Source organism: Gopherus flavomarginatus, chromosome 5 (assembly GCF_025201925.1).
Source record: "Gopherus flavomarginatus isolate rGopFla2 chromosome 5, rGopFla2.mat.asm, whole genome shotgun sequence".
Classification (NCBI taxonomy): domain Eukaryota; kingdom Metazoa; phylum Chordata; order Testudines; family Testudinidae; genus Gopherus; species Gopherus flavomarginatus.
Window position 1 is genome coordinate 99,864,598 of NC_066621.1, and position 25,758 is coordinate 99,890,355.

A 25,758-nucleotide genomic window follows, 5' to 3' on the forward strand; every position below is an offset into this window, starting at 1 on the left:
CAAGGCAGATCTACAGAATATGATCAAAGGGAATAGAGTCCAGCCTTAAAAAACAGGTTAATGCCAAAGCAGTAGAGTGGTGGCACTGTACACTCAAGCTTGCAGTGCCCACAAATCCAACACAGTCAACTTGCTATGCCCACAAACCCAATATTCCCATCCCTCCCCTTTGCCCCTCAGCCCTTGTTACTTGGTTGTGTGTGTGAACAGAGCAGAACAGTGAATTTGCCATGATCTCTGAAGCATTCAGATACTCTGGTGACTGATAAGCATTATAAAAACACCTTTTAAAAAAGCAAACTGATGTAGCACTTCAGAAATCTTAGCAATTTCATCTGGCTGCTTCACTCAAACACAGACTAGAGCAGAGTCTAGAAAAATGTGCCAGTATGTTATATTGATGTGTACCCATAACAGTCAAATTGGACTAGCTGTTGTTGGCTCACTCAGTCAGCACTTTGTTCCAGGGGTTGCTATCTGATACTCCAGAATTTTTCAAATGTACATCTGTAAGCCCTGTGGCTGCCAAGATACCCATCAAAATGCAAACAGAATGGGGAGTGTGCTTGAGAGAGACTGACATAATAATTCAAAGAGTTGTGAACTACCCCATTCAACTGAATAGGGTGTTAGTGCGGAAACCTAACAATGATGATTTAGCTACTTCATTGCTGATCAAAACATATAAGAAAAGTGAGGGACGACTCTGTTATGATGAATTCAGCCTACTGCGAGTAGCCTCTTGTTTTGGTCTTTTAAGTAGACAGAGCTTGGTTGTGGGCAGAGCTTGGTAAAGGACCATTCCTTTTTTCTGCACAGTGTGACCCTCTACCTCTCGTTGATAAAAACAGAATGAAGGGATATTGTGGGCTGTAGGTGAAGTCAGAAAAACTGTCCTTGTATCATCAGGCTGCCACGGTGGATGATGCCGTGCTGCGGAAGAAAGAGCAGAAAGATGCTGAACTGGATAAGAAAATCCTGGCTTTGCGGAAAAAGAATGAAGCTCTCATACGAAGGTACCAGGTAAGTTTGCCCCACTGCCTGCCTAGATTTTATCTTCTTCAGCCCCATGTCGGAGCCATCTCCCCTAACACTAACCAATGTGTCTGCTGAATGTTGCCCATTTTAATAAATCCTGGCAAGGATGTGGAACCTAGCTAGATAAGTTCCATCACACTGGAAAGTGTTCAGGTTCTGCCCTTGGGTATGGCTGCTTAATGGCAACTGACTTCAGACAGAGTTGTGCATGACCATGCAAGGGCATGTGTTTAGGAAGACAACATTTAGAAATATGCATGAGCTCATTGGATCACATCCTCAGTTGCCATGAATGAGCCTAGCTCCATTGACTGCACAGGAGTTTTGCCAATGTACAGCAGTTGAAGATCCGTCTGACTATTGGAGTTGGGTTTACGTTACCAGGCAGACCTTTACTTCCTCAATCCCCCATCTCTCTCTCTCTCTCTCTCTCTCACCCTTCACCCTCACATCTTTCTTGCATCTCTTTTTATTTCTTTCCTGTCCTTCTCTGCTCTTTCTGGCGTTACCCCTTCTCACACTATGGCCACCTACATATAACTTGCTTTCTCCATTCATCCTCACATGGGGTTTCTCTCTGGCTTTCTATTCCCCCTCCTTCTCCCATCTATCTTGGCTTCTCCCTTTTTGCCTCTTATCTTTCCTATTGCCCCAGTCTTGTTTTCTTGTGTATCTAGGAGGATCTAGACTCTTCTGAGCCTCCAAAAAAATCTTTTGCAATCTCCTCTTCCCTTGATCACAGAGGATCCCTTATCCTTTCCATTGCTGCTGGATAGGCCAACAGACTACTCCATATTTTGTTGTCTCTCTCCTTGCATTCTTGCTCTCCATTACCATGCTCTGCATTAAATGATCCAAGTATTCATGCCGAGCACTGACACATTCAGCAGAAGTGCCAGGAGGCAAGGTAGGAAAGAGGTGTTGGCTTTGTCAAAGAGCACAGCTGGGATGGGGCAGTCTCTGTGTGCTGGCTCCCGTACTGAGATAGACCTTCAAAAATTAGCTCTGTTTGTGGTGCAGTCAGCATCTGCCAATGTTACAGCAAACTGGCTGGGGCCCTATGCCAGGCCATATACTAAACATAGGCTTTATTAGCCCACTGGTTATTTCAGCCCTGGTCACCTAGGTAGGAAAAAGAACTTCCGGCCACGTCTTATTTTTCTCCCTGGATAAATATCTTGTGTGCTGAGAAAGTCTGAAAAAGAAGAAATATTGCTCACCATGGCAGAAGCCTCCTCTTCTTGGCTGAAGATGTTCCCCCAGCACGAGAGATGGTCAGCAACCAAGGTCCAACACCTTAGAGCTTGGGAGTAATTCAGATTTGACCTGGACCGAAATCCAAATTTGACAAGTAGCCTTTGGTTCAGCAATCGGCTGAACCAAACCCCAAGATTAAACATTGGGGTGTTTGAAATTTGGATCCAGATTTGAATGATTAAGAGTGATTAAACGCCGTGCCTTTCCTCAGCAGGCATCCATACTTTACCTCCTTGCCACATAAAGCCTGCATGGACTCCCCCTTCCTTCTGACAGCAAGGAAAATGGGCACAATGAAAGGCTATGGGAAGGCTTAAATGTCACGCATGGTCAGGGAAAGGAACTGACAACCATGTGTCAATCAATTCCCTAACCTCCATCACTTGTCTTGTGGAATAGGAATCCAGGCCTCAGTTTCCCTCTCTAGGCTCACCGAAAATGCCCCCTCCTACTCGTTATGTGGTTCAAGTAACATTCCCATCCTTGGGACCTGGTTCATAGACACAAGGCCATTAGTAAAAGTAGCTCCTCCCCTGGGCAGCAGGGTTCACAAACTGGGCATAGTCCTTTCTGCCCCCTTGGCTTCGGAGCTTGTATAACTCATTAAACATAAACAGTTCCCCTCTCTTCCCCTGGAGCTAGGTCTCACAGCCTCCTCCAGGTTCCATAAGCAATCAGCCCTCTGCTTGGCTCATAGTCTCATTGCCTGGTGCAGGATGCTCTCCAGCTCAGCCCCATCTCGGTTTTCTAATCCATCAGCCTCTCTGCCTGGCTGCTATGGAGAGCCCTATACTTCCACAGGCCCAGGTCTCTCTCCCCGGCTACCCACCTGGTCCATGTGGTAAGCCCCTTCCAGGTCATTGCCCAACCCTGGAACTTTCATCTCTGCTGTTCCTGTCTGAGGGTACCTCTACACTGGAGCTGGGAGCATGTGTCCCTGCTTGGTTGAACAGACACACACTAGCTGTGCTCAAGCTAGTGCACTAAAAATAACCATGTAGTCAGGGGTAGCACGGATGGCAGATTGGACTAGCTGCCTGAGTATAAAACTGCATGGACCCGCTGCATATGTACCCTGCCAGCTAGCCCAAACCGCCCTGCTACACTGCTATTTTTAGTGAGCTAGCTCATCTGTCTACTTGAGCTGGGAAGCATGCTCCCAGCTGCAGTGTAGACGTATCTGGAGCAGAGACGCTGGAACAATTTGTATAGTGGGGGTGCTGAGAGCCATTGAACCAAACTGTAAAACCTGTATATGATGGAAACCACTTCAAGCCAGGGGATGTGGCAGCACCTCCCGAACTTATGACGCAGAGAGACAGGAAGGCTTGTCCTATAGATCACATGCTTGTTCCTTGTCATATACCCTGGGACTACAGTTCCCAGTTCTAAAGGCCTGGGGCTGCTAACAGATGACCAGGGAGCAGATGCACTCAAGGAACAGAACTCTGGTACACCTTTCTTGGAGAACAAGCTGTGCTGAGAGTGCACTAACAAAAGACGCACAGCAAGTCAACTTTCTTTCAAAATGTTGGTTGGCCCAATGTACTCCCCAGTAGGAATGCAAAATAGGAAAATGGGCCATGACTGTACCTAGCCTGAGGTCCCAGTAAGCATAAAAATCACCTGGCCTTTGCTTCTGTGGTTCATTATGGCGGCTCTGTCCCCCTGATGTTGTACATGCAAAGCTCACGGCCCTTTTCTCTCCCTGCCTGAGTGGGTTTGATTCATCACAGGCCTTTGGAAGATCTGATGTTGGATGTGGACTTGCCTGTTTCAGGAAATAGAAGAGGACAGAAAGCGAGCAGAGCAGGAGGGGATGGCTGTCACTTCCAGGAGACCCAAGCAGGATGGTCTGACTATTACTATCACCAAGGCCCATAACGTAAGTCTTGTTTCCCTTTTAGTACAAGTGAACTTCTCACTAAAGAATCCCGCCCTTACGAACACAGAGCTGCTATCTCTGGAGTAGGCAGCATGTACAACAGACATTCAGAGTATCAGGAATCAGAACCTAACCACACCCCAAAAGACTTAAAGGTTCTGAATAGATTCATGCACAGATATACAGTAGCCTGCACTAGGGTGACCAGATGTCCCTATTTTATAGGGACAGTCCCGATTTTTGGAGCTTTTTCTTATATAGGCTCCTATTACTCCTCACCACCATCCCGATTTTTCCACACTTTCTGTCTGGTCACCCTAGCCTGCACACACAAACCTGTTCCCACAGATGCAAGCATGTACACAAATACAAGCAAGCAGATGTGTGTGCACGTACATATGCACACTCACATGTATATGAACTCCCAAACATGAATAAAAACATGGTCGCAGACATATTTCCAAAACAGATGTGATTTATATCTGCTGTAGGGTGAAAAATAGGAGTTCCAGATGTGTGTCAAGGCATGGATTTAACGGCAGAACACACATAAGAAGAAAATATCATAGGTCCAAACAGGACATTCTCCCTCCTTCCCTTAAACAACCTTAAGAACAAACGAAACAAGTGGCCATTAGGGATTCCCACACATGGTTTCTCATAGGGTTTCCCATGCAAACTCTGCAACTCATGGGCTGTCCCAGTCCTTTTTTTTAATATGTCTGGGTCTATAGGGGGATTAAACAAATCACCAACAGACAGTCATCCCCATTCACTAGCAGCAGGATTAGACAGGAGGCAATTCATGGCCTGATCCACCCCTCCCAGCATTTTAGGCCCAACACATCAGAAGGCCAGTCCTCCTTGACACACTGCATGCAGCCCTGTGTTAAAGGGAATGCAATGACAGCAGAGCTCATGGAACAAGTAGAGCAAATGTACCCTTGTTCCTTTTCCCTGGTGTGGGACTGTTCACACAATTACTTTATTAGGTTCATTTGTAGACTGTCTTTCCCTCATTCCAGCAACCCACTGGCCCATGCTTTACTGTAGGCTTGCACTGCTGCACAATTTTTCCCTTTCATACAGGAGATGAAAGATGTTATTAACCAGAAACTGAACATTCTGCGGACTAGATTGTCCAATTCTTGTAATGGTGAGCACTTACTCACACCAGTAGTCTGCTGGTGTCAACAATAAATGATCAGCACCAGGAGTTAGGGTTGCACAATCTAGCCGTAAGCGTTAACAAGAAAATGACGACATCTGTTTCCTAAACCTTTGACATTTTAGTCTGAAATGTCAGATTTGTAAATGCAATGGGTTTTCCGGACCCACTTAGCTTTGTGGGTTTCACTGCTAATCAGACAAAGTGCCTGTTGTTTTGCTCTTTGGAAGAATGTCATGGTATTGTAATGGGAGCAAAAAGCATCCCATGGAGCAAGTTCTAACATTTTCACAGCTGCCCTCCCCCAGCTGTTGAAGCAGAGGTTTTTCCTAAAATGGAAACACACTGGTAACCCCAAAAGGACCTGTTTTCAAACCAGACCGATTGGCTTTTCAGGAGAAAAGGGTGGTGAGTGAGAAATGGGGAAGCAGCTGCCCCACCAGCCCAGGGTTTGGAGTCAGCAATGAGGAGGAAGATGAGGAGGAAGCAGATCATATGTTTACATTCAGGATGGGGAAGAGGATGCAGCTGGCTGTTACTATGGACAACAAAGCCAAGGTGAGTCTTTAAAATGATGCATCACTCAAGACTTAATATATTGCTTTCTCTGTGCTGTAAGGGGTCCCTGTTCTCATTCTCTCAACTTGGAGCTGTTCAATGTCTTCCTGTTCCTTACTGCACTGATGCTTGCAATTACTTGCTCGATGTTTGTATTGCTGTCAAGTCCAGGATTAATACAGGAAGACTCCCTATTCAAATACACTCCTGTGATCTGTGTGTACATGGTGCTACTCTGGATTCCTCCTGCCAAAGGCATCCTATTTCCAAGCCTAGTAAAGCTGACAGTAATTTCCATACCTTTCCCTATTTTATACTCATGGCTTTCTCTCAGAGATGAGATACCATCCGTAGTCAGTTACAGCTGCAAGTTAAACTGGACTTGAAAAACATTCAGGTGCTAACTTGAAGCACAAGTTGGTAACTTAACAAGGGAAACTTTTAAAGCGCGTCAGACTTGGGCTTTTGCTTCTAGGTCACTGGGTTGAACTAGAAATAGACCTGAACCTCACACTTTAGGGAAGTTCCAATTTGAATGTGGATCTGAAATTCACAGCTTGGGCCCATTTCTAGTTAGAATCCAACCCAGGTGGGTGGAACCAGAAGTCTGATGACTGGTTTGTGGCCTATTATTTTTATATATTCCATTTATAAAATGCACTCATAGCATCCTCTAGACATACATTCAGACTATAACAACAGCTGGCAATCTCAATCCAGTTCCCAATGGACAGATGTCCACATCACTAGTCACCATCACAACTGGCACTAATTGGCACCCTTGCTAGCAATCTCTGCAGAATGACTAGGCACGGAAACTGGCCATTTGTTTCAATTTTAGGTATGGTCCCTCCAAATCATGGTTGAGACACATGAGGAGGGTTACACCCTCACAGCCCTTTCTGTGCTTGTGGCTGTCAATGTAACACCTCCCACCAGTAAAATATATTTAAAAGCAAGAGAAACAATTTACATTAAATTTGAATCACATTTACCATTAATGTGTTTTTACATCTTCCTACCTTTGCTAATGAAGATATTTGTGTTTTTAAAAGAGCAAATCCTTCCCAATCCACCTTCTCATTACTTGATCCTGCAGTGAATGCTTATTCTGTGTTTCAGGTTGCTGCCAAGCCAGGCACTATGGGTTTTCCTTTCCATGTCTGATTAACAGGCAGAAGTCACCAATCCTGAACTTTCTGTGCCCTCAGGAGGTCCAACAGCTGCCTCCAGCTACATAGAGTCAGTCTCTTTCCTCTGCCTCTGAACTGATCAGTCACAGCAGTGCCCCTTCTGCTGAGAAGAGTCAAAAACAGAGTTGCTAAATTCAATACATTTGCTATGGAAATAAAAAAGAAACACTGTAAGTAAAATAAGGACACCAGTCCACCAGCTGTGATGAAACTATACTGTGCTCTCCAAACAGGTAGTTATGCCCAATAGATGAAAATGGTAACACTTCTCATTCTGATATGGTTCCAGACCCTAATTCAGTTCCACAAAGTTCTAAACATAAAGAGAAAAGTAGATACCTGGATGTCCATTGCATACCAAGCACTTGAAAGTGCAGTGGCCACCCAATGTCAAAGCTGACGAAGTGGGACCCTCATCTTTCCCACAATTTTCTCCATATTACAGCATTGCTATTGTGACATTACAGTTAAGGTTGAGATGGGGTTTCTCTACAAACCCCTCATCATCAATCATGCATAATCATGGCAAACTCAGAGTATTAATCATTTGGATGTACTACTGACCACAAAGGCAGTAAATATCTTTTCTTCAGATGAAAATGAACTAAACCTCAGTAAAGCACTATAGATATACAATCATAGGGAAAGGTATCAACTGATGGGCTGGTCATATCCTACATGCTACTGATTCCTTGGGACCATCTCCATTCAAGACTTGTTTATGGACTGTCACTGGACTCACAAAAACATACCCTAGGCCAGAAATGTCTTCTTCCAATGAACGTGGAGTTCATTTTATCATGGTGGCTGAAAGAGGAGACCAATGAAGCAGGCACAATATTTTGGGACTCTGGAAAGGTAAACCTGAAGACAGATGCCAAACCTTCAGGGTGATGGGACTTGCCAGGAATCTTTTTTTACCCTATCTTGGAGCAAATGATGTTATTGTGAGAGAAGGGATCCTGTTTCTGGGCAGAAATCCCTATGTCCTGACTCAGATTTTACTAGGTTTCTTACGCAAGCAAGCTTGCGTGGAAGTAAAACATTAAAGTGACTACGGTTGCCACTGAAATCAGTTTGAGTCTGCCTGAGCAAAGACTGAATAAAAACAGAGCAAGGACCTCAGGTTTTGGCCCTTTATTCTGGAATTATCTCGTTTATACAAAACGAGGTGTTCATAGGATGATATAGATGGACAATATAGCTGCTCTAGCATACTGTATATATCAGGGATCAAGATACTTTCCAGGAATGAAGGAGATGCTAAGTCTAGTCATGTGGCCAGCAAGAATGCTATAATGGTGTTTTGTGTCCCAAGGATACATATTGTTAGAGATGATAAGTTAAGCAGAACTAGAATTCTTCTTGGGAATCGGTCTCCTCACCAATAAGCCTGCCAGATGATTGTAAGAAAATGGAGATTTCCATTCGTCTGCTTGTTTGTAGCCAGTAGCCAACTTTCAGAGCAGTAAATTCATAACAGTTGGACATTTCAAATAGCCTAAGCATTTCTACCAAACCCTCCTTTGTGTAAAGAACTAGAACTACGATGCTGGGTCATCCTGGTGGCTCCCAACTGACCCAGAAGAGCTGGGTATACAGAACTAATTGGCTAACCCCAGATGCAGGGCTCTGAAATGCCCTTTTCTTCCCCAAATGCTGTCACTGCGAAAAGTATTACGTCTTCAAGCTTGATCAGAAGTTGTTAGACAAGGCAGAAGTCATCCAAAAGGTTACCTCTTCACTTCTGAACACTTGTGAAGTCTGCGTGCCCATGTGCAAAGATGAAAAGAATCCCAGCCGTGTCTTCTGCTCTGTCAGAAGTTACTTGCGAAGAAGGGCTTGATAAAGATCTGGCAGTTAGTATTATAAGGATACAGGCGTCGGTGCTCAGTTGCGTGAGGGTCTGATGTACCCTGTGGGTCTGATCCTGTTCTCATTGAAGTCAGTGATTTTGCCATTGACTTCAGTGGGAGCAAGAGTAAACCCTCTGAAGGGACTCACTAAATAATAACTTGAATTGAGTTATTTAAAAGCTACCTTTTCACCTTTAAAAGCTTTAGAACAGAGAGATACTAAGTTTTTCCAGTGAAGATGGGCACTTAATTCACTCAGAATGGTGAGTGTCATGATATTGATTAGTAATCATAATGAAACATTTATTATTAGACAACTATCACATAAGGCCTGACTCACCGGTGACTGACACAGTCTTCACATGCATCCAGTGAAGTGGGTATTCACCCATGAAAGCTCATGCACCAATACGTCTGTTAGTCTATAAGGTGCCACAGGACTCTTTGCAGCTTTTACATGAGGACTTTTTCATGTTGGCAGAGTCAAAGCTGCACTAATGGACCCCAGTAAATGCCCCGAGCATAGGAGTCATCCCAGGATGGCATGGGATTGGCAAAACTGACCCTGTATGAGGCTCCTGCTGAGCCCTTGTGGTGTAGGGGGCATGCCAGAACAAAGGAGCCATGGCCAGGCTACACCTCAGCAATTACTGGCTGATGGACTGGCCCATCAGGGCTGTGGTCAGCCAAGCGCAAGTTAGGGAAGCCCCACTGGCTGTTCCAGCCTGTGCCAGACAACCCAGCATGGTGGAGGCATACAAGTGACAAAGTTTTGCCTTATTGGGACTTCCTGGTGCCTGGCCCCAAGCTCAGCTCTGGTACAGGGATGAATTTGGCTCATAGTATCTGGGTCCATTTACATGGCTTAGCTTAAAGCCAAAAACATTTTCCAAGTATATGAAGCTAATACCCCACAACTCCCACTACACAGAGATGAAGAAAATCTTGCGGGTAGCCTAAATGCACATAGAGTCACTTAGAGTGACCAGACAGCAAGTGTGAAAAATCAGGATGGGGGTAGGGGGTAATAGGAGACTATATAAGAAAGAGACCCAAAATTCAGGACTGTCCCTATAAAATCTGGACATCTGGTCACCCTAGAGTCACTTCTCCTTTATGAGGTGGTTTGGAAAAGCTCTCCTGGTTTTGTGCCTCTGGTGCCTTTTGAATTCCATCTCTCCCTGTTGTGTTTGCCCTTCTCCACAAAGGAGATGTGGCTGCATCACTGTTATTGTAGAGCGATTAAATGTTACCTTAAAGAAACCAAATCATTTAGGAAATAAGATTTCTTTCAAAATTATTTTTCAGGGGCATCGGAAAGGATTCAGGCCCCTCATTATATTCTTTACAAATAGATTGACAGTTGCATTAAATATGCTTCTCTTCAAATGAAATCACATTCCACTACAACCAAAGCCCCTCATGAGATGAAAAAAAGAGATGCTTCTGATCTTGGACTATGGAGTGTCTACATGTAAATCATTACATCCAGTATTTACTGAACATTACAAATGAAATATTTCAACCTCCCTCAGAGCCTCTTTTGGCTACATACTTCTGTTTGTGGTCTTAGATGTGGATTAATAACATTTTCTTTGTATATGGCTCTTCCACCTAGGCGCTAATCCCTGGAGCCCAGAACATGACCTACAGCATAAAATCCAAGTTCTCATCCTGGTCTCCCACATGTTAGTGTGAAGCTGTGACCATTAGCCTGGATTGGTGCTGGAGGAAAATCAGTTTGTTTTATGTGTTTCAATGGCGTCACTGCAGAACCCTCATTTAGTTACATTCAATGTAATTATTAAAATGGGAATTGGAGGAGTGTGTGTATAAGTGAGGGACCATGTGTAGTGGAGGAGGGTAAAGCAATTGTGTAGAATCTTCGGCTAAGTTGTATATTATTTCAGATCGGCTGCTGACTTATCTACTACTGCTGTCCTGTTAAGGCATTTATTGGAACTCTGAAGGCCTGAGAAGTTGCTAGGTGGCAATTAGGCTCCACTGCCTAGGAATCAAATGTGGACTGGAAAACCCTATTGTGTCTTGGATGGTGGCACTGAGATATAAACCACAGTTATTAAATTAAATCACTTTGTTAAATCATCCTCCTTCCCATGGCAAACGCCAGGGCCCTTGCAAGGGGAATATTTTCATTCAAACATAAATATCTAAAGTAACTATAAACAGAGAATGCAAGGAAGGACTGGCTGAGCAACGTATGTAAACCATACAATGCTCAGTTTTATTTGTGTTTGTCCAAGCCTGCTCCACTATGAAACTTCCTCCTAAATGGGCAGTTTTTAAACTTTGGATTTTTGTTGATATATTAAAATACACAGGTTGCAGTATGTACATCACAAGTTACAGTATAGCAGTTAATCAGTATAAATGATGCGACTGCAGCTTCTCTGACTACATCTAAACATCTAATGTCAGAGCCTCTAATCACATGTTGTCAGTTTCAGTCACAGAGAAAGATGTGAAGCCAGGAAAGGGCAGGTAGGGCCAATAGAAGAACTCTGCAAAAGCATAACTGGCATTTATTATTGGTTCATTATTCCAGTTGGCGCTTCAGTGGGCTTTCTTCTTGCTGTGACAGCCTCTTCATGTAAAAACAACAAGGAGTCTTGTGGCACCTCCTCTTTGTTTTTGCTGATACAGACTAACATGGCTCCCACTCTGAAACCTCTTTACTGTGAGAGTCCATGCAGAGTCAGCTTCTACAAGCTTTCTGTGGAAGAGATTCCCATTGAAGTCAATGAGAAGTCTGCACATGGAGGGCTTGCAGGTATGAGGCAAGAGTCTCAGATATGGCCAAAGAGATAATACCCTGATTCATGCTCATTTGTTTAGTGATTCGTCCCTGCAAATGCTAAATTTACAACGCCACTTGATTCACCACACATTGAAGTCAACAGGAGCCTTTCCGTTGACTTCAACGGGCTTTGGATCAGGCCCTGTTATCATCAACATCTGTGAATAAGTGAAAGTGTTGGTGGCTAACTCCTGGGAGGCTCAAAGCAGTTGAAACACAGCAGACCCCAACTGGCTCTCCACAGCCTGCAGAGATTTTCTGAGCGAGCTGAAGCCCTGCAGGTGCACTACTATATTTAAGCAGGAAAAGACAACTGGGGACTCTCTATTGCAGAGTGCATATCGTGGCCTGGGTTTATTGTTCAGCCAGAGACTGAAAGGCAGAAACCCCTGGGAAGTGTCAGTATCCCCCATGGAGCACACTCTTACTGTGATTAAAGGATCCCTCTGGACGCTCGAGATTAGAAACAAGAGACTAATGAAGTAACCAATACTATTCTGCCAGGAAAAGGAGTTAAAGAAAACACATGAACATTGAATCAAATGGTTGGAATGAGGATATTGTGAATTAGTTTGCTGGAAAGGATGCTGGGAGGGAAAAATTTCCAGAAAATCCAGTCAATTTTCTGTAATCTCCATGTCTGACTTTTTTTCAAAACTAATCATAATGCTACTAAGTAGATCTGTCTCCTGTGTTCTTCCTCAATAAAAGCGTCACTCCCCCCAAGCCCAGATAATCTGTGCTGTGCTTAATTGCCTCACTTGTGCTCTATATCCTCCTAATGGTACATTTAATTCTAATGATAAATTGTCTAGATGTGCTGTATCTGCTGCAAATCCATTAAACACTTTTCAGCACTCACCCCTAATTGGTTAACTTTATTTAAATATTGGTTTCTCTTTGATTGTCAGGTTTCACTGGCACTTTGCATAATTCCTCTCCCATAGCCTCTCACCACCACTTCTGACCTTTCTAACTCTTTGGGTATTAGAGAAGCTACATTCACAGAGTTTTCCAAATCTGCTGTGATCCATCTGGAGTCAGCTGGAAATCTGGGCCCCTTCTCCACTCAGGGAGGGATTCTCTGTGGGCACAGCTGGTAGCTGTCACTTAAAAAGTGAAATTCCTCAATTGACAGGCCTGAGAGCTCTGCTACATACCCATGGAAAGCCTGCTCCTGCTCACCTGGTCTTCAGTGGGAGCAGGGTCAGCACAACTATAACCCAGGCACCAGCAGTGCAAGCTTTCATACTCAGTTCCCTCCAGTGTGTCTCATCCTTATTCTGGAGCAGTGTTTCTCAAACTGGGGTCACCACTTGTGTAGGGAAAGCCCCTAGCGGGCCGGGCTGGTTTGTTTACCTGCCCTGTCCGCAGGTCTGGCTGATCGCAGCTCCCACTGGCCACAGTTCACCACTGCAGGCCAATGCGAGCTGCTGGAAGCAGCGGCCAGTGAGTCCCTTGGCCTGTGACGCTTCCAGCAGCTCCCATTGGCCTGGAGCAGCGAACCGCGGCCCCTGGGAGCCGCGATCGGCTGGACCTGTGGACGGGGCAGGTAAACAAACTGTCCCAGCCCACCATAAGCTTTCTCTATACAAGCAGCAACCCCAGTTTGAGAAACACTGTTCTGGAGGAACTACCAGTGGGAGGTTAATTTATTCTCCCTGCCCATTCAGTCCTAGGGCAGGTCTACACTACAGCCGGGATCAGGGCCAGCTCCAGGGTTTTTCCCTTCCCAAGCCGGTGGAGGGGGAGATGTCATGATCGGCGGCAGCTCCACCACGCCGTTTTCTTCTTTGGCGGCAATTCAGCGGCCAGTCCTTCCCTCTGAGAGGGACCGAGGGACCCGCCGCTGAATTGCTGCCGAACAGCCTGACATGCCATCCCTTCCCCTTGGCCGCCCCAAGCACCTGCTTGCTGAGCTGGTGCCTGGAGCCTGCTCTGGCCGGGATCCATACTCTGAGATCAATCCACCAGCAGTCGATTTAGTGGGTCTAGTGAAGACCGGCCAAATCAACAGCAGATTGCTGAGTTTCTCCCATCGACCCCCTGCAATGTAGACCCCGTGCTAACTCGACCTAAGGTATGTCAACTCCAGCCATGTTATTCACATAGCTGGAGTTGCGTAGCGTAGGTGGATGTATCGCAGTAGTGTAGACATAGCCCTAGGCCTCTCTTCTGAGTGCCTATTTGTGATGGTGATATCTGTGTAACAAGAACTGGACTGAGATCATTTGCATAGACCACTGACTGGCACCAGGTATCAAATACTGATGTAGACTGGATTTGAGTTGTTGATGTAGAGGTTATAGGTTAGTAGCTCATTATTAGTACTCTGAGCCATCGAAAACTACTAGGGACTCCCCCATGTCCATCCCCAAACTGGCCTTTTTTATAAAAATGATGCCCACAGTGCTGAGCAGCTCACATCAGTGCATCACTCAGGGCAGGGAACCCCAATTCTCCTGCTCATTAATTAACCACACCGCTTAGTGTACCAGATGGGTTTGTTGGACTTAAGGGTGACAAAATGTACTTCCAATAGTGTCCCTCACGCTAGGTTAATCACCAGTGGAGCACAGATGTTCTGTGGCAATATTGATACTTGAGAGAATGCTGACAACACCAGCGAGACATCTGACTCGAGCAATATCTCATGGTTAGTAAAGCTGAGTTAGAAGTTCTAAGTGATCCTAGACATGGGGCAAGGACACTCAGCCACAGGTAGCGCTTTAAAGGTCCTATCCTGCAAGGTGCTAAGCAACCCACTAACTTCAGTAGGCACCAAGGGTACTCAGGGATATATCATGACCTTGCAGGGTCTGGCCCTAGAGACAAATAGATCCATTTTGAAAAAGAAATAGTCACTGCTGTGGTTCCGAGCAGTTCTTCATGGTGATGGGAGAAAATTATTGTCCATTTCTATTAAAATGGTGATAAAGAAGGGATCTAGTATTTTGGATGCAGTGTTCTTTAATAGTGGTATGTAACTCACTCGAGCAGAGGGTTGGTGGTGGGATGCAGGAGATGGGTAACTGAAGGAGATACTGATAAATTTCTGCCTTCAGGAAAGCAGCTGGGGACCCAAAAATAATAGTTTTTAAAAGGGGGAAATTAGGGTAAAGGAGGGAAAGGAAAGGGCGAAACCTTGCACCTCTTTTACTCTATACAGAGGTGTCATTTGGTGCCACAGGGCAGCCCCTCCTAGCTTTTCATAGGTTTTTACGCTCCATTATGTCTTCCACTCCTCCCACCACGACCCTTTCTCCCCCAACTTTGCAGGATATAATATAATCACACAATGTTCTATATGCTGACATGACTTTGCTCCCTCCCCTTGAATTTTTCTGAAATGTTGCTCCTGATTCCAAAGCATGTAAGCCATATTTATCCTGATGTAACTCCACTGACTTTAGTGGTGTTATACTATGGCTGCAGCTGACCCCTAATTAATGCATATGTGCCTCAAGATTATGATGAGCATACTTTTTTAAGTATCAAAAACCAAATTAGAATGTTAAGGCACTTTATAAAGGGAGCCTCATGAGGCATATTGAGACTCACTACATGGGTTTTGGCTTGAAAAAAAATGTAATAAGAACATAAAGCTGAGATTTTTCAAAGCCACCAACAGGATTTAGAATCCTATTTTCCAGTAATTTTTATGAGAATTGGGCATCCAAATTCTGTTGGTGACTGAGGAAATCTCACGATAAGTGTTTTCATGACACTTTTTCCAGAAAAACAAATATAGGAGAATTTTTGGCTATAAACACTGCCCCATAGTAGTGTGAACCCAAAGATAACAGCAGGTGGGATTTTCAGAATTGCCTGTGTGATTTAGATAAACACAAGACAAGCTATTCAGAGGTTTAATTCTGCTCTCACCATGTTCAGTTCATGTTCACTCTACAAATGCAGAATCTAATTGCACTCTACAATTTGAGTAAAATTGAGAAAGTAAACACAAACACATAAATGGTGAAAAGTAAGTCAGATTTGAAAGATTTGTTTAGTTATAAAATCCAAGGTATTACAAGTATATATCACATTATAAGAACATGAACAGAGGAGTGTGACAAAGGTCCTCCTTTACCTTGGTGGGTCCTGCGCTTATTGGCGGATTTGCTCACCTCTGTGATCTTCCCCTCTGGTGGAACCCACAGTCTGGGTCAACTCCTCCTGTGTCTGATCAGGAGTTGCAAGGTTTGCAGGGAACCCAGGCCCACCCTCTACTCTGGGTTCCAGCCCAGGGCCCTGTGGATTGCAGCTGTCTATAGTGCCTCCTGTAACAGCTGCATGACAACTACAACTCCCTGGGCTACTTCCCCATGGCCTCCTCCAAACACCTTCTTTTTCCTCACCACAGGACCTTCCTCCCGGTGTCTGATAATGCTTGATTGTCTGATAATTCCTCAATCCTCCAGTAGCACACAAAAATACGATGCTGGGTCATCCTTAACTTTCTAGATGTTTGAATGGTTGATGCTAAAAAAGATTTGGGGTCATGGTGAATAATCAGCAGAACATGAGTTCCCAGTGCAATGCTGTGGCGAAAAGGGTTAATGCAATTCTCGGATGAATAAGCAGAGAAATCTCAAATTGGAGTAGAGCGGTTATTTTACCTCTATACTGTGGTGCAGCCGCTGCCAGAATACTGTGTCCAGTTATGATGTCCACAATCCAGGAAGGATGTTGACAAATTGGAAGTTCAGAGAAGAGCCATGAGAATGATGAAAGGATTAGAAAACATGCTTTATAGTCATGGACTCAAGGAGCTCCATCTATTTAGCTTAACAAAGATTCAGTTAAAGGGAGACTTGATCACAGTCTATAAGTACCTACATGGGAACACGTATTTGATAATGGGCTCGTCAGTCTAGCAGAGAAAGGTATATCATCATCCAATGGCTGGAAGTTGAAACTAGACAAATTCAGACTGGAAATAAGGTAGAGTAATTGGAACAAATTACCATGAGTTGTGGTGGATTCTCCATCACTGACCATTTTAAAATCAAGATTGGATGTTTTTTCTAAAAGCTCCGCTGTAGGAATTATTTTGAGGGAAGTTATCTGGTCTGTGCTACATGGGAGGTCAGACTAGATGATCACAGTGGTTCCTTCTGGCCTTGGAATCTATGAATCTGGATCCTGATCTGCAATGCCTGGCTGGTCACTATTGTAAAAAACCCATGTGCTGCAGACAACTGGTACATTTATTAATTGCATGCACAGTGCTAGGTCTAGACCCCTGTTCCTTCTGCTCCAAAACCGCGGGCTTCTTGTCCTTTAACTAAAGAAGAATATCCTTACTTTGCAATTGTAATAGCTGTAGTCAGCCGACTCTCAACCTGGGATCAGTTGTAGTCTCTTTGAATCTGTTACCCATGGGTCCCCTACATGCACCCACTGCCGAGCAATCTGACTGTTTCCAGCAGGAGTTCAGCTCACTCTCAAGGTCCGTTCTGACTCTTGAGTCTGGTTATGTACACTTGCCTCTTGTCCCTTGGCAGCACTCCCCAGGTCCCACCGCAGCTCACTGGATGCAAGGACCCCTTTAGTATCCTTTGTCCATATCAGGCTCATAATGCCAGTCTGCCCCAGACAAGGAGGGAGAGAAGGATGGGCTAGCAAGTGCCTCAGACTGAGCTCCCCTTGCTAGCAGTCTCTGGCAGCGTCCCTGCTCCTAGGAAGAAAATAAACCCAACCATCTAGTTTGTGTGGCCAGTCTCACCCTATCATAACCTTAGTCCCAGATTTGGACCTTAGCGTCCAAAATATGGGGGTTAGCATGAAAACCTCCAAGCTTAGTTACCAGCTTGGACCTGGTACCTGCTGCCACCACCCAAAAAATTAGAGTGTTTTGGGGCACTCTGGTCCCTCTGAAAAACCTTCCCTGGGGACCCCAAGACCCAAATCCCTTGAGTCTCACAACAAAGGGAAATAATCCTTTTTCCCTTCCCCCCTCCAGGTGCTCCTGGAGAGATACACAGACACAAGCTCTGTGAAACTACACAGAGAGACTCCCCCTCTCTGTTCCCAATCCTGGAAACAAAAAGTACTTTCCTATTCCCCCAGAGGGAATGCAGAATCAGGCTAGCAATCCAACACACAGATCTCCCCGATTTCTTCCTCCCACCAATTCCCTGGTGAGTACAGACTCAATTTCCCTGAGTAAAGAAAAACTCCAACAGGTCTTAAAAGAAAGCTTTATATAAAAAGAAAGAAAAATACATACAAATGTTCTCTCTGTATTTAGATGATACAACACAGGGTCAATTGCTTAAAAGAATATTGAATAAACAGCCTTATTCAAAAAGAATACAAATCAAAGCACTCCAGCACTTATATTCATGCAAATACCAAAGAAAAGAAACCATAGAACTTACTATCTGATCTCTTTGTCCTTACACTTAGAAACAGAAGACTGGAAAGTAGAACTACTTCTCCAAAGCTCAGAGAAAGCAGGCAGGCAGACAAAAGACTCAGATACAAACTCCCTCCACCCAGAGTTGAAAAAATCCGGTTTCCTGATTGGTCCTCTGGTCAGGTGCTTCAGGTGGAAGAGACATTAACCCTTAGCTATCTGTTTATGACACGCCCCCCAAATTGCAGACAGTGGGGAAGCTCACTGGCGGCGATTTCCTTCTAGAACTTTAAAATAAACAGATTAATACAACACATGCACCTTTACATATACCCCTAAGTATATAACTAACAGACTTCTACATTTTAAGAACACTTTTTAACTACTGAATTCTGGGAAACTCTCACGGGAGAGTGCATCAGCTACTTTGTTAGAAGCTCCTGTGATGTGCTGAATTTCAAAATCAAAATCTTGGAGAGCTAAACTCCAACGAAGAAGTTTCTTGTTGTTCCCCTTGGCAGTATGAAGCCACTTTAGTGCAGCATGGTCAGTTTGTAGTTGGAACCGCCGTCCCCAAACATATGGGCGTAGCTTTTCCAGGGCGTACACAATGGCATAGCATTCCTTTTCACTGACTGACCAGTGACTTTCCCTCTCAGACAGTTTCTTGCTGAGAAACACGACAGGATGGAAGTTGTGATCTGTTGCTTCCTGCACGAGCACTGCTCCTATACCACGCTCAGATGCATCTGTTGTTACTAGGAATGGCTTGTCAAAGTCCGGGGCCCTGAGCACAGGGTCAGACATGAGCATCGCCTTAAGCTGGGTAAAGGCCTTTTGACACTCATCAGTCCACTTAACGGCATTTGGCTGGGTCTTTTTGGTCAGGTCGGTCAATGGGGCAGCGATTTGGCTGTAGTGTGGTACAAATCGCCTGTAGTATCCGGCCAAGCCTAAGAAGGATTGGACCTGCTTCTTTGACTTTGGGACAGGCCACTTTTGGATAGCATCCACCTTGGCCTGTAGGGGGTTTATGGTTCCTCGACCCACCTGGTGCCCCAGGTAAGTCACTCTGTTTTGGCCTATTTGACACTTTTTGGCCTTAACAGTTAGTCCGGCCTGCCTGATGCGCTCAAAGACCTTTTCCAGGTGTAGTAGGTGTTCGGGCCAGGAGTCTGAAAAAATGGCCACATCATCGAGGTAGGCAACTGCAAATTCTCCCAGTCCAGCTAGTAGACCATCTACCAGCCTCTGGAAGGTGGCGGGTGCATTTTGAAGGCCGAAAGGAAGGACATTGAATTCATACACCCCCGCATGGGTGACGAATGCTGACCTCTCCTTGGCAGGTTCATCAAGCGGTACTTGCCAGTACCCCTTGGTTAAGTCTATTGTAGAGATGAACTGGGCACGTCCCAACTTTTCCAATAGCTCATCGGTACGTGGCATTGGATAGTTGTCCGGACGAGTTACAGCATTTAGCTTACGGTAGTCCACGCAAAAGCGTATTTCCCCATCTGGTTTGGGTACCAGAACCACTGGAGATGCCCATGCACTGGTAGATGGGCGGATTATACCCATCTGTAGCATGTTCTGGATCTCCCGTTCTATAGCAGCTTGGGCATGAGGAGACACTCGGTAGGGTGGGGTTCTGATTGGGTGAGCATTACCTGTATCAATGGAGTGGTATGCCCGTTCAGTCCGTCCTGGGGTGGCTGAGAACAATGGGGCGAAGCTAGTGCACAGCTCCTTGATTTGTTGCCGCTGCAGACGTTCCAGGGTGGTTGAGAGGTTCACCTCTTCCACGCCACCGTCTTTTTTCCCGTCGTAGTAGACACCGTCAGGCCACTCAGCATCATCTCCCTGGACTGTAAACTGACAAACCTGTAAGTCTCTGGAATAGAAAGGCTTGAGAGAATTAACATGGTACACTTTAGGCTTTAGTGAGGAATTGGGAAATGCTATGAGGTAGTTTACAGCTCCCAGGCGCTCTTGGACCGTGAAGGGCCCTTCCCATGATGCTTCCATCTTATGGGCCTGTTGCGCCTTCAAGACCATAACCTGGTCTCCTACCTTGAAGGAACGTTCTCTGGCATGTCTGTCATACCAGGCCTTTTGCTCTTCTTGAGCATCCTTTAGGTTCTCTCTAGCAAGGGCTAAAGAGTGTTGGAGGGTGCTTTGTAGGTTGCTTACAAAGTCCAGAATGTTAGTTCCTGGAGAAGGCGTAAACCCCTCCCATTGCTGCTTCACCAACTGTAATGGCCCCTTAACCTCGTGACCATACACAAGTTCAAATGGTGAAAACCCTAAACTGGGATGTGGTACAGCCCTGTAGGCAAACAGCAACTGCTGCAACACTAGGTCCCAATTATTGGAGAATTCGTTGATGAATTTTTGTATCATGGCCCCCAAAGTTCCATTGAACCTTTCCACCAGGCCATTGGTTTGATGGTGGTACGGAGTGGCAACCAAGTGATTCACCCCATGAGTTTCCCACAGTTTTTCCATGGTCCCTGCCAGGAAATTAGACCCTGAATCTGTAAGGATGTCAGAGGGCCAACCTACCCTGGCAAAGATGTCTGTTAGGGCCAGGCACACAGTGTTAGCCCTGGTGTTGCCTAGAGCTACTGCTTCTGGCCATCGGGTAGCAAAGTCCACTAAAGTTAGTACGTACTGCTTTCCTCTGGGTGTCTTTTTTGGGAAAGGACCCAGAATATCCACAGCTACTCGCTGAAATGAGACCTCAATTATGGGGAGTGGCTGGAGAGGGGCCTTGACCTGGTCTTGAGGCTTTCCCACTCTTTGGCATACCTCACAAGACCGGACATACTTGGCAACGTCCTTGCCCATCCCCTCCCAGTGGAAGGACTTCCCCAACCGGTCCTTGGTTCTGTTCACCCCAGCATGGCCACTGGGATGATCATGGGCTAAGCTTAAGAGCTTCTCCCGGTACTTAGTTGGAACCACCAACTGTTTTTGCGGCTGCCATTCTTCCCGGTGTCCACCAGAAAGAATTTCCTTGTATAAAAGTCCTTGGTCTATAACAAACCGGGATCGATTAGAAGAGCTGAGAGGCGGTGGGGTGCTCCGTGCCGCCGCCCAAGCTTTCTGAAGGCTGTCATCTGCTTCCTGCTCAGTCTGGAACTGTTCCCTTGAGGCTGGGGTCACCAGTTCTTCCTCAGACTGTGGACTTGGGCTTGGTCCCTCTGGAAGCGATGTAGGTGATGGGGTTGTTTCCGTTGCTGGTGTACCGCTCTCCGCTGGTGCACCTGAGGGTATTTCAGGCTCTGGCTGAGCCTTTTGGGTATGGCTGTCTGTTGCTTCTGCCAGTTTTGGCTCGCTGGCGCCCTCTGGCGTTGAGTTTGAAGATGTAGTTGCACTTGCTGGGGCTGGTTGCTGTTCCAGTTCCGGGCCTGGGACTGGAGATGCTGTGGCTGTTTCAGTGGTTGGCATGGAATCTGGATCCACTACCTCTGTCTGGGTCTCTGGTAACACAGATGGGGCGTCTGTGGACGGCTCAGGAACAGGAATGGGTCTGGAAGCTTGCCTGGTTTGGCTACGTGTAACCATTCCCACTCTCTTGGCCCGCCTCACCTGGTTGGCCAAGTCTTCCCCCAGTAGCATGGGGATAGGATAATTGTCATAGACTGCAAAAGTCCACATTCCTGACCAGCCTTTGTACTGGACAGGCAGTTGAGCTGTAGGCAAGTCTACAGCTTGTGACATGAAGGGGTAAATTGTAACTTTGGCCTTTGGGTTGATGAATTTGGGGTCAACGAAGGATTGGTGGATAGCTGACACTTGTGCCCCCGTGTCTCTCCACGCAGTAACCTTCTTTCCGCCCACTCTCAAATTTTCCCTTCGCTCCAAGGGTATTTGAGAGGCATCCGGGCCTGGGAATCTTTGGTGTGATGGTGGTGTAATGAATTGCACTCGCATGGTGTTCTTGGGACAGTTGGCCTTGATATGTCCCAGTTCATTACACTTAAAGCATCTTCCATCTGATGGGTCACTGGGCCGAGGTGAGTTACTGGAGACTGGTGAGGTTGAAGGGTAGGGTATCTGTGGCTTGACTTGGGTGGTATGTGGGGTCTTTGGCTGTCCTCGGTTGTAGGGTTTATGGTCTGTGTGCCCCCTGGGGTAATCGTTCCCCTTGACAGTAGCTTTCTTGCTTTCTGCCAGTTCCATCCATTTGGCTCCAATCTCCCCCGCCTCAGCGATATCTTTGGGATTTCCATCTTGTATGTACCGTGTGATGTCTTCAGGAACACCATCCAAGAACTGCTCCATTTGTATGAGGAGGTTCAGTTCTTCCAAGGTTTGAATGTTGTTTCCTGTTATCCAGGCCTCATAGTTTTTTGCAATGTAGTAGGCGTGTTTGGGAAATGACACCTCTGGTTTCCACTTTTGGGTTCTGAAGCGCCGACGGGCATGATCTGGGGTTATCCCCATTCGGTATCTGGCCTTGGTTTGAAAAAGTTTATAGTCATTCATTTGCAGCTTAGGCATTTCAGCTGCCACCTCTGCTAAAGGTCCACTGAGCTGTGACCTCAATTCTACCATGTACTGGTCTTCGGGGATGTTGTACCCAAGACAGGCTCTTTCAAAATTTTCCAAGAAGGCCTCGGTGTCATCACCTGCCTTGTAGGTGGGAAATTTCCTGTGCTGTGGAGCAATAATTGGCGCCGGGTTGTTAGGGTTGGCTGGCACATGCAGCCCAGCTTTTGCCATCTCCAGTTCATGTTTTCTCTGTTTTTCCTTCTCTTCATTCTCTTTTTGTTGTTTTTCCATTTCTTTTTGTTGTTTTTTCCATTTCTTTTTGGTGTTTTTCCATTTCGTTTTGGTGTTTTTCCATGTCTCGGCGGTGGGCCGCCTCTTCTTCTGCTTGTTTCCTTCGGTAGGCCAACTCTTCTTCTTCTAGTTTTCTTTTGTGTGCTGCCTCTTGGGCTGCCTGTTCTCTTTGGAAGGCTGCCAGTTTCATGCTTTCTTCCTTTTCTTTCATCTCCATCTGTCGCCTGTGTTCAGCTTCTTTGATTTGTTCTTCGGCCTCAATTTTTGCCTTAGAAGTCATGGTTCCTGTTTTCTTGTGTTGGGGTGCCCTCCGGTGTTTATCTTTTGAACTGCAGGTTCTGTTGCCTCCTGAAGTCTGCCTAGCAACAGTGCTTTTAGCCCCTTTCTCTCTCTAGCTAATGTTCAATGAAAGGAAACCAGAAAAACCACTTTATTTGCATGCATATAAGTGCTGGTACTTGCCTCCTAATGGGAGGGCTATTGCATGACAAAAGACCCTCAACAGTCTCTTAATGGCTTCTCGCTTAACATGCAAGCCACAACTGCCAGAGAGAGCAGAAAAAAAATTCTCTCTGGTTCCCTTTTAAAACCAACTGTTTCTCTCTCTGCTAAAAAGCCCTTAGCAGAGAAAAGAAAAATATAATATTCCTACTGGCTTCTTGATTCTGTCTATATCCCACCACTGCTACACCATATCATAACCTTAGTCCCAGATTTGGACCTTAGCGTCCAAAATATGGGGGTTAGCATGAAAACCTCCAAGCTTAGTTAACAGCTTGGACCTGGTACCTGCTGCCACCACCCAAAAAATTAGAGTGTTTTGGGGCACTCTGGTCCCTCTGAAAAACCTTCCCTGGGGACCCCAAGACCCAAATCCCTTGAGTCTCACAACAAAGGGAAATAATCCTTTTTCCCTTCCCCCCTCCAGGTGCTCCTGGAGAGATACACAGACACAAGCTCTGTGAAACTACACAGAGAGACTCCCCCTCTCTGTTCCCAATCCTGGAAACAAAAAGTACTTTCCTATTCCCCCAGAGGGAATGCAGAATCAGGCTAGCAATCCAACACACAGATCTCCCTGATTTCTTCCTCCCACCAATTCCCTGGTGAGTACAGACTCAATTTCCCTGAGTAAAGAAAAACTCCAACAGGTCTTAAAAGAAAGCTTTATATAAAAAGAAAGAAAAATACATACAAATGTTCTCTCTGTATTTAGATGATACAACACAGGGTCAATTGCTTAAAAGAATATTGAATAAACAGCCTTATTCAAAAAGAATACAAATCAAAGCACTCCAGCACTTATATTCGTGCAAATACCAAAGAAAAGAAACCATAGAACTTACTATCTGATCTCTTTGTCCTTACACTTAGAAACAGAAGACTGGAAAGTAGAACTACTTCTCCAAAGCTCAGAGAAAGCAGGCAGGCAGACAAAAGACTCAGATACAAACTCCCTCCACCCAGAGTTGAAAAAATCCGGTTTCCTGATTGGTCCTCTGGTCAGGTGCTTCAGGTGGAAGAGACATTAACCCTTAGCTATCTGTTTATGACACACCCTTTTAAACTCCACTTCTCCAAGCGGAGCATGTTCTGCAGGTGCACCTAACTGGCACTGCCTCAGGGCAGGAATGCTTGGTAGCTTATCAGTAAGATGGGCGCATGTCCCATCACATAGTCCCTGTGGGCTAGCCACTAGAGGGCAACATTATATATACACCAAAACCCAGTACATTGCACTACAGAACTGATAGAATGCAAACCTTGGATCTGACAACGGGAATTTTGGAGGAGTTTGGATCCAGATTGGAACTTTGTGGCTCAGGCCCAACTCTAATAAACCCAAGTAAGTTCCTGTCTGTGGAGCTCTGCCAAGATATCAGTATGGCCATCAACCAGCCAATACACAGGACTTCCAAAAGCCTTTAACACGGTTTATATAATTTGTGAGAATGGAGATCTCTAGAGCATTCAGTTCTCCTAGGCTCAATATTCAACCTGACCCTGGATATCTGACTGCAATGGCCTCCAAGACAGTTTGCATTGTGCATTAAAATGACTGCTCATTCTTTTGACTGTCAAATTGGATTCTTAATTAATGTTAATCTCTTATGAAAAAGATCTAGACCTGTGATACTCAGATTGACACTTGCAAGCCGCTCTTTAACGTGCCTCTTTGCAGCACGTGATATTGAAACATTGTGTGCTTTAATTATTAACCAATCTAAGTTATTAACCAATCAGGATGCTTTTACTATGTTATTAACCAATTGTAGTTGATAAAATAATAATACTTGGTCAGTCATTTTGCTGTGAGAATATATATATATTTCCCTATCATACTGTTTAAATATTAATATACTGTGTAGTACTATAGTAAATGAAACAATGAATTCACACTACTGTGACTCTTTGGGTGATGTTGATTGCTAATTTGCCTCCTGAACCACTCTTTATCATTGATCTGGACATCCCTGGGGATGGCTCACTGAAGACATCCACTCAATTCACAGCAACCGTCAAACTAGCACATCAAATGTTAGGTTGTGTTGACATGGGGATAGAGAACAATGCAGAAACTATTAGAATGATGTTCAACTGATTGATGGCGGAACCTCACCTTGTATACAATATTTGTTTTCAATGAACAACTCATCTAAAAAAGGATACAGCAGAAATAGAAAAAGTCCCAAGAAAGGCAACAAAAATGATTAGAGGCTACAACTGCGTGAATGTTTGCTATGAAATTTGAAAGTAAAGCTGGGTCTACACTAGGAAATTTTACAAAAAATTCCCACCACTGTTAGAACAAGCTCTGGATATTAGAACCAGC

The 25,758-nt window shown here is 45.2% G+C and overlaps 1 protein-coding gene across 1 annotated transcript in view; it reads left to right on the forward strand.

Moving 5' to 3' along the window:
* CCDC9B (coiled-coil domain containing 9B) overlaps positions 1–25,758 on the forward strand; it is a 159,322-nt gene that overhangs the window by 51,227 nt on the left and 82,337 nt on the right. The window contains exons 2-4 of the mRNA XM_050954829.1: positions 910–1,023; positions 4,076–4,180; positions 5,745–5,906. Coding sequence (XP_050810786.1) covers positions 4,115–4,180; positions 5,745–5,906 — 228 coding nt within the window. The 5' untranslated portion in view covers positions 910–1,023; positions 4,076–4,114. The remainder of the gene's footprint in view (positions 1–909; positions 1,024–4,075; positions 4,181–5,744; positions 5,907–25,758) is intronic.